The 18,896-nt window shown below is 40.6% G+C and overlaps 3 protein-coding genes across 4 annotated transcripts in view; 1 reads left to right on the plus strand and 2 right to left on the minus strand.

Annotated features, from left to right (window-relative positions):
* ogfod3 (2-oxoglutarate and iron dependent oxygenase domain containing 3) overlaps positions 1-205 on the minus strand; it is a 34,139-nt gene extending 33,934 nt beyond the window's left edge. Inside the window, exon 1 of the mRNA XM_078279100.1 lies at positions 105-205. Coding sequence (XP_078135226.1) covers positions 105-109 — 5 coding nt within the window. The 5' untranslated portion in view covers positions 110-205. The remainder of the gene's footprint in view (positions 1-104) is intronic.
* An 18-nt stretch (positions 206-223) lies between these two features.
* Positions 224-12,455, plus strand: hexd (hexosaminidase d). Its single transcript, XM_078279094.1, has 12 exons — positions 224-316; positions 410-508; positions 636-751; positions 1,359-1,446; positions 1,558-1,722; positions 2,133-2,316; positions 2,500-2,571; positions 2,692-2,890; positions 5,196-5,357; positions 5,453-5,560; positions 7,167-7,256; positions 11,569-12,455. Exons 2-12 carry the CDS (start codon positions 425-427, stop codon positions 11,738-11,740), a joined length of 1,440 nt encoding a protein of 479 aa, XP_078135220.1. The 5' UTR covers positions 224-316; positions 410-424; the 3' UTR covers positions 11,741-12,455.
* On the minus strand, positions 11,968-18,663 carry cybc1 (cytochrome b-245 chaperone 1). 2 transcript variants are annotated; one of them, XM_078279107.1, is made up of 6 exons: positions 18,363-18,663; positions 16,622-16,709; positions 16,051-16,092; positions 15,728-15,850; positions 15,466-15,610; positions 11,968-13,032 (listed from the first exon to the last, which is right to left on the minus strand). In XM_078279107.1, the coding sequence occupies exons 2-6, from the start codon at positions 16,707-16,709 to the stop codon at positions 12,879-12,881; spliced, it is 552 nt and encodes a 183-aa protein (XP_078135233.1). In that variant the 5' UTR covers positions 18,363-18,663; the 3' UTR covers positions 11,968-12,878. The 2 variants fall into 2 exon arrangements, with proteins under 2 accessions (XP_078135233.1, XP_078135232.1); XM_078279106.1 differs by having other exon boundaries at positions 15,728-15,898; positions 18,363-18,654.
* Positions 18,664-18,896: the final 233 nt, after the last annotated feature.

The raw sequence follows: 18,896 nt of genomic DNA on the forward strand, positions 1-18,896 counted from the left end.
ACCACGCTGCTAAAACACAACATTTAGGCTACGATACAGCTATATCCTTATCCTGTATTTGCGTCCTCAGGCTCAGCTCAGCTTCACAAACGTTTAACTCTTACAGCATGTAGCGTCCATTCGCCCATCCATTGCTCTGCCCGCGGAGACTAAATCAATCGATTACCGATACTGCCTCCTGAAACGACTGGGAGCTGTAGACGTTTCTTCGCAGAAAAAGTGTTCAGCATCCTCCTCATAGATAGCCTGGTCCTGTTAGAGCGCCAGTCCTCTCCAATATCCCATCTCAGGTTCTGGCTTTGTCTCCACTGTCCTGGTGAGTCAAACAAATGATCTAATGTGCATTGAGATTCAAAAACAAAACCCTGAACCTGTAACTACTGTTCTTAATGTCTATTCATGCCTGCAGTCCGTAACAGACAGAATGAAGTCTCCATGGCCTAAAGGAAAGAAACTAGTTCACCTAGATTTGAAAGGCGCCCCCCCGAGGGTAGAATACCTTCACAAGGTAAGCACACAGAAGCTTCCTGGGTGTTCTGCTGCAGCACATATTTAGGCTACTCTTCTGTCACTGTTCCAACATTTCATGTTTTTTCATTCATGTTTGCTGTTCACTATGCATTTCATCTCCTCAGCTGATCGAGCTGTTCTCTCAGCTGGGAGTGGATGGCCTGCTGGTGGAGTATGAGGACATGTTTCCTTATGAGGGGGGGCTGAAGCTGCTGCAGGCCACAGCACAGCCTGCTTACAGGTGCAGTTTGGGATTTAAACACCGGAGTAGGGATGTCCTGATCAGCCATATGTCCCGATCCGATTTTCAAAATATTGAATATCTGCAGATACCAAGTCACGATCCGATACCTTGTATTTGTCTAGATAATAGAGCTACACGCCGTTTTTTTTGGTTTACAAAAGTAAAGTAACTAAAAGATGTCCGTAAGCTGACTTAACTTACTGCAGCTAGCATTTTTTTGAAAAACTCACATACAAAATCAACTTCTACTTAGAATAGCGTAGAATTTACTGACGTAAATGATCAGAGGAAGGTGATCGGGGTGACTGCCGATTCCCGATCACTTAAAAAAAATATCGGCTCCGATCCGCTACTTCCCGATCCGTTCGGGACATCCCTACACTGGACACTGCCTAGTATTCCATTCCTGATTAATAGGCTGGCTGGAATTGTATGTACTTTTTTTATATACCTCATCATGCTGTGAGATCCTGTAATAAAAGTATAACCCTTCCTGTGTGGGACAGAGATCAATCAATCAATGTTCAATTCTGTTGTGCCATAAAATGCTTTGGTTCAGTAAGTTCAATGAGTTATGTCTGTTTACTGTATGCTCTGTTCCCAGCCGAGAGGAGGTATTATCGATGCAGGAATTTGCCAAATCTAAGGGCATGGAGGTCATCCCACTTGTGCAGACGTTTGGTCACATGGAGGTGAGGCAAACATCCTGCGCTCCTGTTTGGAACTGCTTAGTATTGGCTACAAATGCCCAATTGTCAGATGGTGTTTGTAGTTTAGCGGTGGCTGTCGCTTCTCTATTGTAGTTTGTGTTGAAGCATCGGCCAATGTGGAGCCTGAGAGAGATGGCACACTGTGTGGGCACCCTGAATCCCCACAAAGAGGAAGGGTTTAGGCTGGTGATGGAGATGCTGAGGCAGGTGGTGGAGCTGCATCCAGGCTTAAATACACTGCACATCGGAGCAGATGAGGTATGGATTTATTTATTTTTTTGGCAACAAATTAACTAGTTATGGTAGAAAGTAGGACTAATCGTTTGCCATTCCAAATCTGGTTTTTGAAAGATTGCGATTAGCTAATCGTGAAGACCTTGATTAATCGAATGTGAAATATTTAGTTGAATGTTTGGTGTAACATTTGATTTAACATGTTGTATTTCTCTTTTCATTATTTTATTTACTGTTTTTTTTTCGTAAGATAAATGCTGGAATAATGTTACATCACATAAATGTCCTACTTTCAGTGGATCTTTTCATTTATTTTGTATTACTTTATCTAACATGATCGTAGAAGGTGCAATATGTAGCTGTTTTCCCAAATCGTTCAGCCCTAGTAGAAAGTATCACAATCCATTTCATGTCCTCGTCTAAAATTCCTCAAGGTGTACATGCTCGGCGAGGGGGAGGAGTCCAAACTGTGGTTGGCCTCACCTGGACGTACAGTGGAGCAACTTTTCCTGAGTCATGTAACCAAGGTGGCCCAGGCCATCAAGGAGGCATGGCCACACATGACCATCATAATGTGGGATGATATGATGAGAGGCATGAGCCAGGACACGCTAAAAGGTGAGGAAGAAATACAAAGAGCATTACTCCAAAAGAGCATCTGGGACCATCTGAAGGATTCCTGGTGATTTTCAGATCCTATTTTAGACCCACTGCCAGTTTTGGTATCTGTGCACTCCAATGTGTTTTGATTTGACTGTTTTTATTATAAATCTTTTCCTTTTTTTTTCATGCATGTGACAGCTAGTGGCCTAGTGGGACTCGTCCAGCCCATGTTGTGGGACTACACCCCTAATCTGGATGTGGACACAACTGGTAGGTACTGTATACAGTGGGAATTAGTATTCAAACAGGCTCTTATACATTGACAAATAGTGTGCAACATGCGCAGAGCTTTGTTAGTTGTGATGTTTCTTCTCAAACTGTGTTGTCCAGTGTCTCTGCTGGAGAAGTACTGCAGTGCCGGTATGTCCGAGCTGTGGGCTGCCAGCTCCTTTAAAGGCTCCACCAGTGTTTACACCTGTGTGCCCAGCACACAGAGACATGTGGATAATCATGTTCAGTGGCTGAAGGTGGCTGCTTCTCTATCTGTTGCTGTGAACCTGCAGGGCATCGCCATCACAGGCTGGCAAAGGTAAGTATTTGAGGATTTTTCATTTTCTTTTAGATTCTGTGTACTGTATGACTTTTTGATGATTATATCTGTGTACTGTATGATTGTGAAGATGGTTGTATCTGTGTACTGTATGATTGTTAAGATGGTTGTATCTGTGTACTGTATGATTGTGAAGCAGAGCAGTGTTGATAAAGAGCACATGAGTCTATAATAAAGCTGGCCTTTGGTAAATGGCCTGCATTTTTATATATGGCTTTTATAGCTATAAAAAACAAACACGCAAAGTGCTTTACACACTACAGGCACTAGATGTGGGAATTACCAGAGGCCTCATGACATGATATTATCACGATACTTATATCCTATATATATATACTTAATATGATATTATTGTGATTTTAAACATATTGCGTTATATTGCAATTTATTACCTTTTTTCCAACTTCAAATTATGTCTCCGAAGGAAAGCTTTGTCAACATCTGTTTTATCTGAAAAGATTTCGGTTTGTTCGCTTACATTTTTTATCATTCTCGTACCATAAATTTAAATTCCCATATGAAATTTATATAAAAAAAGATTGACTGTGTATCAATACAGTAATGCCACGGAAAATATCGTGATACTATGCTGTATCGATTCCCCCCCCCCCCCACCCCTAACAGGCGCCATTCACACACACATTAATACACTGGTGGCTGAGGCTGCCATACAAGGTGCCATCTGCTCATCAGATAAACATTCATGCACATTCACACACCGATAGCACAGCATTGGGAGCAATTTGGGGTTCGGTATCTTGCCCAAGGACACTTGGCCAGGGATTGACCGACCTTCCGATTGGTAGACCAGTGATTCCCAACCAGGGGTACATGGGAAAGATTATAGTGTAGCTCAACTAATTTGAAAAAATATAAATGAAATTTTGATTTGATTGGAAGAATATATCCACATATTAACTGTCAACTGTAATACCTAAACACCAGTTATGTAAGAGGGTGTGAAAACTAGTTAGCAAACCAGCACAGAATGTTTGCTAAAAGTAATAAATAAATGTTAGTAATAACTAGCTAAACGTATTGGCTAACAGTTGAAATAGTTAGCTAAAAGTAATGAATAAATGAAGTGTTGAAACATTCAGCTTCACTCCAAGTAGTAGAAGCATAGAAGCAGTGTTGTAGTACTCGAGATCGGTCTTGGTCTTAAGACCGGTCTCAAGACCACTTTTTGTCTCCTCTCGGATAAAGAGGACTCTGGATTTTATTTCAAGACCGGTTAAGACCACAACTGCAGGGATATCACTAAATTGCCTTTGCATTGTCTGATTGTATGTGTTAACATCATTACTGTGATTGGATGTAAAACTTCCTGCTTCAAATGCAACAAATAACTTGACTCATTTCTAGTTTGAAATTTGTTTCTGTTAACCCCCTCTACCTGCCCACCTTAACACACACTCCCAAGAAAGGGAGACAGGAGAAGCTCTGGCTGTCTGGCACTGGTCTGGTCTTGACTCGGTCTCGCCCTGCCTTGGTCTTGGTCTTCACTCGGTCTCAATACACCCTGGTCTTGGTGATGACTTGGTCTCGGTTTAGGTGGTCTTGACTACAACACTGCTTAGAAGCTACAGTGCGTTCCATTTACCTCGGAACTCAGAAGCCAAAGTTGGGAATGACGTCACACCCGAGTTGAATGCCTTTACAAGTCAGATTTTCGTTGTTTTCATTAGCTCTCGCCAGGTTAGCCATTGCCAGTTTATAACGACGGCATTATGCTGTTTTTTTGTGCATACCAACATGTCCACAGATAGAAGTTGGACAGCACTTCATGTACGACTGATTTAGTGAGACACAAATAAGACAGACGTGCTTATAACTGTATGTTACTACAGCTTTCACAACTGTTGATGCACGGAGCAGCCATGTTGGATTTTTAGCTCGGGGTACTCGGTGGCTGTCCGAGTTCCGAGCTCGGAAATCCGAGGTCAGGGGGCGCGTTTCAGACTTTGACCTCGGAAAATCCAACTTCTGAGTACAAATGGAACGCACTACTAGTAGTAGCATGCTGACCAAACCAGCCTAATATTCATATTCATTACAGTTCAATTGTATGAAACAATTAACAATATCCACTTTATATAATGCATAATGTTATACATGGGGAACCACTGTGATAGAAGACCTCTCTACCTCATGAGCCACCTCCAATACTTGATTTGTTTTTAGGGTCTGAATGAATTCATCAGCCAGAAATCATGTGATATTACATTTGCAATTAACACTTAAAACAAGCTTTTTACATGATCCATCATTTCCCCATTGCCAGGTATGACCACCTGTCGGTGCTGTGTGAGCTGATGCATGTGGCTCTTCCATCGCTAGCAGTCTGTCTCCAGACACTCGACCATGGGCAGTTCAGTGCTGAGGCCCAGAGCAGAGTAACTGAGAGACTGGGTATCCCCTCAGTGGAGGTAGAGACCATTGGGAGGTATGGTCCAACATTGTTTTATTAAAGTACCCTACACTGTCACTGTATCGTGTGTACCTCTACGTTAACCGGATTGTGTTCCATGTGGCCTTTAGGACTTCTGCAGACGACTCGCTGTTCCCAGGAAGGAAGCTGGCTGAGTTAACTGTGGAGCTCAATTCACTGCTGAACTCAGAGGACATACGTTTTTTTGAAAACAACATGTGAGTTATGGGCAGTGATCTTGTTTTTGATTTATATCAAGATCCTATTTTCAATGTCTCATCTCACCTGAAAAGAATAGTTTGACTTGAGAAATGACAAGATCAAAACCACTCTCATGTCTGTATGCTAAATATGAAGATACAGCCAGCAGCTAGTTAGCTTAGCTTAGCATAAAGACTAAAAACGGGGGTAAACCGCTGGTCTCGAGCATGCCTTCATTATACTGTTACTGTAAGTTTGTTACTTTTTAAGCAGCAACAATTTAAGTAGGGATAGACCGATTATCGGCCCTGGCTGATTATCGTGGAGTTTTTTGGCAGTTTGCAGATTATCTAACATTTTATTTGCCTCATAACCGATAAAGTAAATGAATTGAAAAGTGCGCTACTTTGGCTCCGCTACAGCTCTGTGTCTGTCCCTCTGCTTCAGTTTCACTCACCACTGAGTCTGACTTAATATCCCACAACGCTATTTCTAATTTATTAAATAATTGCTTAAAGCATTTAAAGATGCAGTAGGTAAGACTTATAAAACTAACTTTCTGTCATATTTGCTGAAACTGACCCTATGTACGAGTAGAACTACATGAAGCAGGTCATTTAAAAACAAATCTGGCTCCTCTGGCTCCACCTACAGCCTGTAGTGCGATTTGCAAAAATCCACCATTCCCTGTTCAGATGCACCAATCAGGGCCAGGGGGGGGGGGTGTCTAACTGCGTGTCAATCACTGCTCATGCACACACATTCATTCTCCCTTGTGGGGGGAGGGGCTTAGGAGACCGTTTTGGGCTTTAGCGGAAAGGGGGGGAGGGACTGAGAAGTTGTCCATGTTCAAATTTTTTGGCTAAGTCCTGGATCTTCACAATCCTACCTACAGCACCTTTAAGCAAAGTTTTGTGTTGAGGTTTGTAACGTTCCAAAATCTTAGTCCCAAAGTTTTTCATTTTCACTGTTAATGCATATATGGTTTCAGGTTACGGTTATCGGTTTCAATAATCAGTATCGGTATTGGCCTTGAAAGACCAGTATCGGTCGATCCCTAAAAGCAGTATTTTTAAGAATAAGTAAGAAATTGTTTAACATTTTGGGAAATACAGGACAACAAAAAAATCCAGCACATAAAAGCACAACGTTTTTTAGACATTGTTTTAACAATCGAGATATCACGTGTCAATTGCTGAGCTTTAGAGGTGCTGGCAGATTTTGTTTCCTTTGGACGGAGCCAGGCTAGCTGTTTCCCCCTGCGTCCACTCTTTGTGCTAAGCTAAGCTACAGCTTTATTTAGCATACAGACATGAGTGGTATCAATCTCTTCTTTAAGATTTCTTTATTTAAAAAGGGACAACGCACATTAATCAACATGAGCACAGACTCCAACATGTAAATGTGCCAGATTTAGCCATGCAGGCTAATTTTCATCTGCAGTCCCTAGCAGGTTGATGGCTTAAATCCCATCTTCTCATCTAACTCTCAGCAAGATAGAGAATATAGAGGGTATTTCCCAATATGTAGATTTCTACAACCTTTGCAGAAATAGACAACATTTTTATACTTACTCCTGTATACAAATAACAGCTGATCAACTGTATGCCTGTGCTACTGTAGGTATGTAAGAGGATGGTTCAGCCCCTACCAACGACAGAGGAAAATGGTATCTCCTCTCATCACCATGCAGATCCACAGCCAAGCATCAACGTGAGAATAATGTGTTCTATTACAGCTACACCTTGTGCACACCGGGGTTATTATAGTAAACTAAAACTTAAATAATGTCAATGTCAATGTCAATTTTATTTATATAGCACCTGTCATTACATGTAAACCCATAGAGCTTCACATTAAACAAAATACCACATATACATTAAAACAAAGCATGAATGGAAATAATAATACACAACAAGACAATCAACAAAACCAAGCAAGACAGTGCAACCATACAATTTCTCTCTCTCACACACACACACACACACACTGTAATTAAACAAATGCCTAGATTATTTTGTTGGGGGCATTTTTAGGCTTTTTTAATTTCTATAGGACAGCTTAGACTTGAAAGGGGAGAGAGAGAGGGGGGAATGACATGCAGCAAAGGACCGCAAGTCAGAGTCGAACCCGCGGCCGCTGAGTCGAGGAGTAAACCTCTATATATGGGCGCCCGATCTACCAGGTGAGCTACCCAGACGTCTGAATAAAAAGTTTTGAGTTTGCTTTTGAATGTGGACACAGTTGTTCAAGTTCAAGTTTCACCTTATTTATCCTTAGAGAAGGAAATTTAGTGTGCAGCAGGATGTCTAAAACACACCAAAAAAGCACCACCAGATGCCAACAACATTGTAAACACAACACAGGACGCACATCGATGGAGACACTCCTTCCACCAAAACCAATGACAGAATCCAATTGGACAGTACACAGGTAAATCTGTCGTAATGAACATGGACAGGAATACATAAATAACTAATTGCATACTGTATAGAAATTCCAAGAGATGTCAATCAAGTGAATTCAGGTTCCTAATAGCCACAGGAATAAAAGAATCCCTGGCACTACTAGTTCTTAACATAGGTAGCCTAAAACGGCGACCTGAGGGGAGCAGATTAAACTCCCCAAAGAGTGGGTGATTAGGGGAGTTTAATCTGCTCCCCTCAGGTCGCCGTTTTAGGCTACCTATGTTAAGAACTAGACGTCGTGCTGCCTCAGGTCATGAGGCAGTTTGTTCAGAGAGCATGACCGCAGTAACTGATGGCCCCCTCACCGGACCTGGGTCTGATTCTGGGTACGGCTAGAAAGGCCTTTGCCTGATGACCTGAGAGGCCTGATGGGGTTGTGAACAGTGAGCAAGTCAGAGATATACTGAGGAGCTAAACCATTACGTGCTTTATAGACTGTTAGCAGGATTTTTAAAAGTGATTCTGTGTTGTACCGGGAGCCAATGAAGTGATTTTAGTACCGCGGTAATGTGTTCAAATGTACGTGCAAGGACTCTGGCTGCTGCATTTTGAATGAGTTGGAGGCGTCCTAATGATTGTTTGGATAATCCTGCAAATAAAGCGTTACAGTAGTCTAACCAGCTTGCGATCATAGACAGTTAAATAAATGGACAAAGCCACACCGTAGACTTCCACGGAGACCAGTGAAGGATATTAGAAGCACTTTTCCGGTGATGGCTGAGCGTTACCGCGCAGCCTCAAACTGAGCTTGAAGACGTAAATGTGACGTGAGCAACCTGTCTGAAAAGTTGTAAGTCTTCTGATAGCTGTGCCAAGAGAAATCTCAATCATTCCCAATCTTGCAGAGACGGAGAGCGTAGGTATATGTAAGGAGATAACCTAGGCACAGGCTAATTATTGATCACTAAAATGCTAGTTAACATTAGTAATTAATTCATTAATTAATTAATTCATTAATTAAAAAAAAACTTAAACAGCTAATGTAAGTCGAAACTGCCTGCGAGCTTCTCCTGTACTATACGGTAATTTCTCTACTGTGCGACAGTAAGTCGCGTGGTTATCACACAATCGTTAGCCTATTTTTACAAAAACGTCTGCTACGGAGCCATAACGTGAGGTACAAGGTAATGGAGCCTTTGATACATTGTCGTGTTTCTTTAGAAATGAACAATGGACAAATAGAATCTTTAAACCCTTCAGATGTAAAGTTATTTGCTGTCAAAGTAACGCTAAAATGAATGGCAGTCAATGGAATGCTAACGGCAGGTGATGGCTTGTTAGCCTATGAACCTCTCCATAGGAGGTACGCTTTTCAGATGCTCGCTTACCCCCTTGCTTGAGATGAATGCATGCACCATTCTGTGCAGTCATTTTGAGAAATGAATGCTCTAACTTTTGATATATTTTTTTAGTGATAAAATGCTGTTTTGGTGACATTGGTGATGTGATTTTCAAAATTGAGATCAGTATCCAAAATAATACCAAGGTTTCTGGCTTGCTCACTGTATTTCAGAGACAGTGAATCTAGGTGTGAATAAATCGTATGTCTATCATTTTTAGGACCAACAACGAGGATCTCAGTCTTGTCTGTATTTAATAAGCAGTGAAAAATATTTTTAGTAAACTGAAAAAGTAAAACCTTCAAGAAAAAAATAAACTGGAACTATATTGCCAGGTTAAAAAAACAACAACTAATGAAATAAAAGTGAACGTAAATAATTTCAGTTTTTGTTTTTTTTAGCTATAATATTTCACTACCGGGAAAAAAAAAGGAGACAACATGAATTTCCATCAACTCTTGTGTCATTGAACCACAGAAACTGAACTGACTTTATAGATGGCGCTGTGCTGTAATTGCTTCACATCGGACCCTAATGTAGCACATTAAACCTCATGGCTATTCTCCAACCATGTATTATGTACGTATATGTCCTGTAGCTACATACTGAGACATTATACCTGGCTCGGACAAAAACAAACTAAAACTAAATATTTAAAAACTAAAACTTTTCCACACCAAAAAAAAAACTGAGCTAAACGAAAACTAGCAAACACATTCTAAAAACGTACTAAACTGAAATTGATAAGTCAAAAATAAGATGAAAACTAATTAACCCTTGTGTTGCCTTCTGGTCGACTATGCACTTGTCCTTCTGTGTCAAAATTAACACTTTTTTTTTTTTTTTTAAACTGTTTTTTTAAAAAAAATATTTTTGACACATTTTCTGACGTTTTTGTCACTTTTTTTTCGCACTTTTTTCAATGTTTTTGTCACTTTTTTTCACTAACACCAACTTATTACCAATAGTTTTACACACATTTTTGGAATTCATGGTCAATAAATCTCATTTATAGGAGATTATACCTCATTTTTTTAACGATGAATGATTTTGACTAATATTAGAGGAACGTATGTTGGTAGAGAATCACACACGTGTGTATGTCCAAGTTTCATCAGGTTTTGAAACCACCAGCAGATGACTATAAACGGGCAAGGGATTGAAGTGGTAGGGGAGTATAAATACTTAGGAACAATAATAAATGCTAAGCTATCATGGAATACCAACACTGATGCCATGATCTATAAAAAGGGTCTGCAGCGACTGTATTTTATGCTGAAGTTGAGACCGTTCAGAGTAGAAAAAGACATGATTGTTGAGAGTATTTGTAGAAAGTATTTTAACTTTCTTCTCCATTGCCTGATATTTGTCTTTGTCAGTGACAAATAAAAAAAAAAAAAAAAAGCCAGCAAGATTGCTGGACATCAGTTCAATTCTCTGACCACGATCTGCGAATCCAGGGTGGTGAGGAAAGGACGAGCAATTTGCGGTGACGGGCTACATCCTCTATTCCAGGCGTATGAGGTACTGCCATCAGGCAGAAGATATAGGGTGCCGTCCTTACAAACCAAACAGGCTCGCAAATCATTTATTCCTACCAGCATTACACTACTGAATAAGTTAGGGGAAAGAACTTGATCCTTTCCGTGTTATAATACTGCACTTTGGTATAGTATTAAAATGTCACTGATGATGTGGCACCTTACTATTGATAGCCCACTGGTGCTAATGACACTGCACTTTACTATTTTATAATATAGAGCGATACTTGGTGTTGTATATTGTTGTTGGGCGGGGGGGAGGGAGGATTTAGTGGTCCTGTTGTTGTCTGTTGTCTATGGTCTGTTGTCTGTCTGTCTGTCTGTCTGTCTGTCTGATGAGCTGTATGGTGCAAGATGAATTTCCGAAAGGATCAATAAACGTCTACCTATTTCAACTTTTTCAAATGCTATGGAATTGAATACCCACAATTCAATGAAAGTAGTAATCGAGTACTTGCAATTGAACTTCATTTTGCATTGAACTTCTATATCAGAAACCCATGTTTCTGATATAGAAGTATAAAAGAACGGGTCAAATTTGACCGGAGGACAGCACGAGGGTTTAAAAAGTCAAAACTATAATAACCTCGATGCACGCTGCTCTGCCTTCCTGAGATGTGTTTCCCGAACTCTGTTTAGCCTTTAACAGGAACCCAGTCTGATTTCGTCCCCTCAGGTATTTGGCTACGCTACAAGAGAAGGCGGAGGCAGTGAGAGAGGAGATGGTGCGTCTTTATCCAGATTCAACAGCCCAGGAGTGGATGGAGGAACACGTCAGCCCTGTAGTGGCTCCTTTACAGAGGACAACAGAGGATATCAGCGCCTGCCTGAATCAGATGGTGCCGTAGAATATTTTGCCAGCTCCGAATCCAACAGCTTTTTTTTGATCAATTCCGATACTGGTCTCTTAATTATGTTTTTGCGTGATTTTATATGCAATTTTGCGCTTACCCAAGAGAAAACTGGGTAACACTTTACTTGAAGGTATCTTACATAAGAGTGACATGACACTGTCATATGTAAATTGCACTAATTGTAGCATAGAAAGGAAGCACTATTAAAAGGAGGCTTTGGGTTTGCATATAAAACAATTTTATATAATTAATTCAAATGTATCAAAGTGAAACAAAGACAATAAAGTCAACCGACAAAAAAAAATCTCATTTTCTTTCAAGCAGAGAACACGACGACATTCACCATCAGCCATTTAACAGTCCTGACTCATCCACTTTTTTCAGAAAGAACTAGTTTGTCCAAGCACAAAGTGTTTGCCTGAGATTTAGTCTTTGGTTCAACAAAAAAAAGAAAAAAAAGAAAAAGAAAAAAAAGTCTGTTAATGTTAAAAGACAGAACAGCAACGGCTCAACGCATTTCACGTACAATTAACTCTTGATTGAGCCATGAAAAATCATTCATGCTTAACTGCAGTTTGCACATGCATTCATCCGGATTGCGGACTGGGTATGAATAAACACGCCAAAGGTGATTATCGACTGGGTGGTCCAAAAAAAACTGGGGAAAGCACTTTCCATTGACCTAAACACAAACACTTATTAGTAGGAAGGCACTGAAAAACTGTAATCTGGAGTGTATTCCCAAAATAGTAATTAAAAAAAAGCTAAGGCATTGGTATTCATTACCAGTGGGCTGCATTTACAGTACAATACAAGTCTCTTTTTCCATATTCCCTGGAACTGTTTAAAGAAATCTTTAACTAAACCATGGAACATTTAATTGGATGATTTCTTCATCCCAGTTCATATGAAAGGCTGCCGAAACCCCAACTGACATACAAAAACAATATATGATGGAAGGAATAAGGAAGTCTGTGAGGAGAAACTGAAAGAGGCTATCTTCTTGGTGTTTCATGCAAATGCTAAAAGTATAACATGTAGTGAAGGCGTCACTTATAATAGGCACCCTCTGTAATGCCAAAGCAATACCATAATGCCCCTAAATGAATGAAGGTTGCAAGTCACACGGAGATCAGAGTTTGTCTGCTTGATCATCTGAATCACTGCTGTTGTCCAAAGAATCTTCCTCCTCTCCGTACTCTGCCTCTTCGTCCTGCTGCCCCCGTTGCTGCAGCTCCTCCAGCCCCAGGAAGCGCTTCAGCAATGCAGCCAACGCCTCCACATCACTGACAGGTAGCAGACAGAAGAGAAGGAGAACAGGGATATACTGCATTATCTTGTGTTAGTTAGTTATACAAAGCACATTAGTTTAGCTTTTTTTCTTCCAAATATCGTTTGGCTTTAATAATCATAAAAAAAAAAAAAAATCAAATAAGTAACAACTGATATTCTCGCTTTGCCAGAACTTCCTCCACAGCGCTGCTGAGGAGGGTCTGGTTAGTCCACACAGCGTTGGGATGGGAGAAAAACGTGCTCTGGTTTATTGGCGTTTCTTTAAAACCAATCACAATCGCCTTGGGCGGTGCTAAGCTCCGGACGCAGGTACGGTGCCTCTGCAAAATAGCCTCGGGAAGGAACTTGTTTTGGTGGAACGTGTGTACATTCAAAAGTTGTTTTAGTCGTTTTTTAACAGAAAACTCAGATTGGACAGATAGACTAGCTAGCTGTCTGGATTTACCCTGCAGAGATCTGAGGAGCAGTTAACCACAGTCCTCAGAAATCCACCAGAGTTTGGAACGCCAACACAAAGGAAGCGGAAGGTGACGGACATCCGGCTGAAATAAAGGACATTCGGCGGAATTTCTGGTGGCACCTGAACAATCCCGGAAGTGGAACGTCGTCGATATAGACTAAACAACTCATAATGACATCTGTGGGCAAAAACTGTAAATACATTCATGACCGTTCACGGTACAGTCTTTTTTTCTGTGGATGACGATGAGTAGCTGTTGCACTGTGAGGGATCCACATAATATATTAATTCTATTAATACTTAATATATCATTTTAGATATACTTCAAAACTGCATTCATTGATTGTACCAAGCCACAAGCAACATTGAAATTGAAATGCGCCTTATAAAAGCTGAAATGGTTAGCAAACATGTAGAGCACACGCGAAGCAACATTAGCATTCATTTTGACTTGTGTTTCCGGCCACCTGACGAATGTTCAATATTCACACTCCTTTTAACTCTATTTTGGTCTCCACCAACTTCTAAAAAAAATAACTGTCTTTATTTGCTAAACGCGCCACTATGTTGTTTGGTGCGGGGCAGGTAGCGTACAGTGGGTTGATTAGAGCTTTTTGACTGACAAAAAAACAAAAACAAGGCTAATGAGAGCTGTGAGAGAGTGAAATAAAATAGTAAAAACCATGAACTCGAAGAGGCTGAACTGAAGAGCTAGGTGGTTTATCTGTGGGTCTGTTATGAGAGATACTTTTTACATTACACTTCATAATTTGACGCATTGTTAACGATAAAATATTTCTTTATAATTTTAATAATAGGAGGTCCCAGACACTGGCGACAGCAAAACAAGAAATGCAACAGAAGGAGAGCAACTTCTGTATCGGTTTACTACGCAAGGCAAACGCACCATGCTCTGAAAGAATTCATCACTTCATGTTGTTTTAATAAAGAGGACAATTGGCAACGTCATTGCATAATATTAAACGCATGATCGAATGTTGTTTTCCACATTAGGTAGGAGAATTATAAAAATGCAAATACATTGAATGGTTATTACTAGGAATGGGTATCGTTCAAAAATGTTCAATACCAGTAATATGTGACTTCCATACCAGTTCCTAAACGAAACGTTTTTCCATTACGTGGTACCTGCTCGACTCGCCTCAACTCTACTCTACTCGCCTTTTTTGGTTTTCCATTACAAAAAAAAAGTCCCTGGTACCTGCTAACAGGTTATTTTTTTTAGTACCACCTCCGTCGAGGTTCCAAGCGAGCTGAGCCGATACCAAAAGGTGACGTGAAAGCGACAGACGGGGGTGTCCTGAACAAACCCGCCGTTTTTAAATAGTTTAGCCAGCTGTGTTTATTTTTGCTGCCTCCAGCTTCATTTGAAACAAAATGTGTCTTCTGGCTGTGGCAACAACAACACACCTTCCACGTTCTGTGTGCGTGTCGCGTTAGGTCACGGCAGTTTACTGCGGTGCCGCTATGACGACCAGCCGCGCTCGCCTCACGCATAAGGCGCTACTAAATCTGCTATGGAAAAAGGAGGACGGGGCACCGTGGCCGAGTCGAGCCAAGCCGAGTAGAGCTGGTACTGGCAGTGAAAAAAAGCCATAAGTGAGCCCTGTCTCAGTTTTTCCTGCCTGCCTCTACGACGTGTAACGTTAGACAGCCAATCACGAGCATTATTAGATCTTGGTAGAAGCATGCTGCATGCTTATTGGCTCACTGACGGTGATGAGATTTACTCCTTAAGGTATTTAAATTGGGTATTGAATGACGAGGCATTTTTTCTATACCAGATACTTCAGAGGCAATTTGGTCCGTGCCTAAAAAGGATTGCATTCGGTACCCAGCCCTAGTTATTACTGAGTAAATTCAGGACTGTGGTGCTGGATGCGAAATAACTACAATCTTAAGAATGATAACTTACATGTGTTAGAGATGTTAGCAGCAGACCTACCTGCGTCCCCCCAGTGTGGCACTCTGAGTCAGGGGGTAGGAGAAGCCGGCAGCCAGCCGCAGCATCAGCACGTAGCCCTTCCCCAAATAGCGAACCTTCTCTTCCTGGACGCAGATGTCACACAGTTGTGTCAGATCCAACACAACTGAGAGAGAGAAATAAAAAAAAAATAAAAATAAAAAATTAAAATCTATGATTCTCCACTGTCAAACAGCCAGTGGATACTACTGTACGGAGTAACCTGCTCTGTGGTGTTACTGACCTCTCTCCTGACCCTTCTTCCACAACGTCAGGACTAGAGCGTACAAGCTAAACGTCTTGAGCTCAATCAGGTTCTTGGTTTTGTCAAACACAGCCTCCTCCCATTCCTCCATGTTCTGCATGGCTACAAACAGACAGCCGGTCACGTAGAAAAGCTTCCACAAGATGCTGTCTGCGTGATGCACACAACACATTAAATGAAATAAAATAAGAATGGAAAGCGTTGTGAGTTGCAGTAAGCAAATGTGGAAAGTTAATGTGTACACTGATGTAACTCGGAAGTTGCAAATTGATCGACAGATTAGGTAAATCCAGTTTGTGTACCTGAGCTGTAGTAGGCAGCTGCCAGCCCAACAGAAGCTATACCTGCAATTAAAATGAGAGGCTTATTATTAGAGACAATACAGACAGAGAGCAGAGGAGATGTTTTAGAGAGATAGATAGATAGATAGATAGATACTTTATTGATCCCCAAGGGGAAATTCAAGGGCCCAGTAGCTTAAAGACATCACACACAACATACACATACATCATAACAGGATGATAAAATAACAAATAACAAACAAATCCACATGAATAATATGGACAATAAAAAAAAAAAAGATACTAAATAAACTAAATAAAAAATCCACATGAATGTACTAAGGGATGTACTGTATGAGCATGAGACGCTTGCAGTGACAGGGCAATTGTATTGTGCTCTATGTTAAGGTGCTCTATGAGAGTGTGTGTCATGCTGGTAGTGCAAATAAGTCCAATAGTCCAATAGTGCAAAGAATCATTTAATCATTTAAGGAATTTAATTACAGAGTTTGAACATATTGACGGGATAGTGGACGGCTTAGTTTGGGATGTGTATTTTATATTTGATTGTACAGATTGTATGAACACTTACCGACAAGAAGAGACCAAGAACGAATGCCCGGAGATCTCTTCAGGTGGAGCAGGGTGGAGCTGTGCTCCTCTACTGTCATGTATCCCATCTGAATAGAGGTTAAAAATATCAATATTCTACTTCATACATACAAAAAGCCTATTCTAAGCCTAAACTATACTCCAGGGACCCTAAAAGCTCCAGCCTTAATGTATATGTTTGTGCTATTCCAATAGGCCTTTTTTTTCCACAGCAGATGTTTTGATTTGTTATAGGAGCAACAGGAGTTTCTAATAGCACTAATTGCTTTATTACCATAACTTGAGGCCGTGCTCTGAAGAGGCATTTTAAGACATTAGAGATTAAAATTAATTAATTAGAGATGGCCCGATACCATTTTTTTTGCTTCCCGATACCGATTCCGATACCTGAACTTGCGTATCGGCCGATACCGAGTGCCGATCCGGTACCAGTGTGTCATATATTTTATTATGTTTTAACAACTGTATACTACTATCCCTGTAGGGATGTGATATGATTTCTATCTTTGTTATCGGTCTGGCTCAGGTTAAACTCTTTGTGAAACATGAATGCCACAGAACTTTCTGTTATTATGCAGTTTGACAGTCAGTTATAACGGAAAAAGAACATAAATAAACTAATTTAACGTACATTTTCTTTAGGGCTTTATTACGTGGTATCGGATCGGTGCATAAACTCCAGTACTTCCCGATACCGATACCAGCGTTTTAGGCAGTATCGGAGCCGATACCGATACTGGTATCGGTATCGAACATCTCTAGTCAAAATGCATCAATCTGATGTATTTTGCTGTATATTCCGTTTTGTTTTTTTTCTTAAAATAAATAGTACTGAAATAGGCCTTGCTCATCCGGTATTACTAGGAAAAACATGGGTTTCTAATAACACTAACAATGACTCTGTTGTAATTTAGTGTACCAGTAATCCACCGTTCCTAATATGACGCATCAAAATGTCTACCATAAAAAGACTATTGTTAAGGAATATGCACCATTAAAGCACAATAAATGGCATACTCGTTGCCTTAATGTGGGTTCTGTTTCATCACCGGGGAGTCTTGAGGAGACACTTTAAGGCAGAGCCTCAAATCTACTTTTAAGATCTTCATTATTTCAGTTTTGAGCTTGTTTGTTGCATATTTCTAAATGGGTTTAATCAAATTGAACTGGGCACAGGCAGTGTTCTACCTTAGGAAAAACTGTAAGGCCTATACAATGCACAGAGAGTGGGATTTACTTGCAGGTTGATCCAGCCATGGTCTGTCCAGAAACAATGTTCCAGTTACACAGGATAAACCCGAGATGTTGCTGGCAAGCACAATTTCTATTGGAACTCTTTCCTACCTGAAGAAATAGTCCCAACCAGGAGAAACTATTGTTACTGGAGAGACACATTGCTGTTTTGACATTTCCAGAAGTCAAACCACTTCCACAGTATTTGGGTGGGGGAAGACGTCTCAGAGGTGGATGTCTAAATATCTCAGCACATGAAACCCAAACTGCATGGCTTCATATCACAAGAGGTATAGAGAGAAAAACATTAAACATGTTTTCGATTTGGGTGAACAGACCCTTTAATTCGATCTGAAAACCCAACAAGACAAGAAAGATGCTCCTGCTGATGATGGTAATTGGATATGATGGAAAACAATTCCCCAAACATCACTGTCTCACCAGAACTGTATAAAGATACCAACTACAAGACATTTTGTATCGCTTACCTTAAACTCTTTTTTCTTTCTGTAATTTTTCGCCTTGCAGATTAAGCATTTGTACGAGGAAACACATGCACTGAATTATAAGGAAGTTCTTTTCAAATTATTGCAAGAACTGTTCTGCATAGGGGATACTTCCTTCCTGGATCCGTCTGCTCTGATTGGACAGGTTCACTTTCTCGCCGCCTTCAAAATAAAAGAACTAAATGCAACAATTTTGGGAAAGAATTTGGCTGTGCATTCTTCCTACTACGCATGCCTTTGGTTTTCCTGCAACACAATGGATTGGATCGAAGTAGGCTTAATCGTTTAACTCTTTTGACCATTTTCGTCTCTTTTTTGCGATTTCTGCTATAAACGACCCTGCTCTGGTCCCCACCCATGCCTTCAACAGGCAATTTCGGCAAAAAAAAAAACCCGCTTCCGGAGCAGATCGCTATTACGTTTGCGCATGCGTCTTGGATATACCGGGGTACCGTACACAATGGAGTCGGACGTACATAGACATGACTGGCTTGAATACTAGTTAGAAGCCCCGAC

This window comes from Sander vitreus, chromosome 21, assembly GCF_031162955.1.
Source record: "Sander vitreus isolate 19-12246 chromosome 21, sanVit1, whole genome shotgun sequence".
NCBI lineage: Eukaryota > Metazoa > Chordata > Actinopteri > Perciformes > Percidae > Sander > Sander vitreus.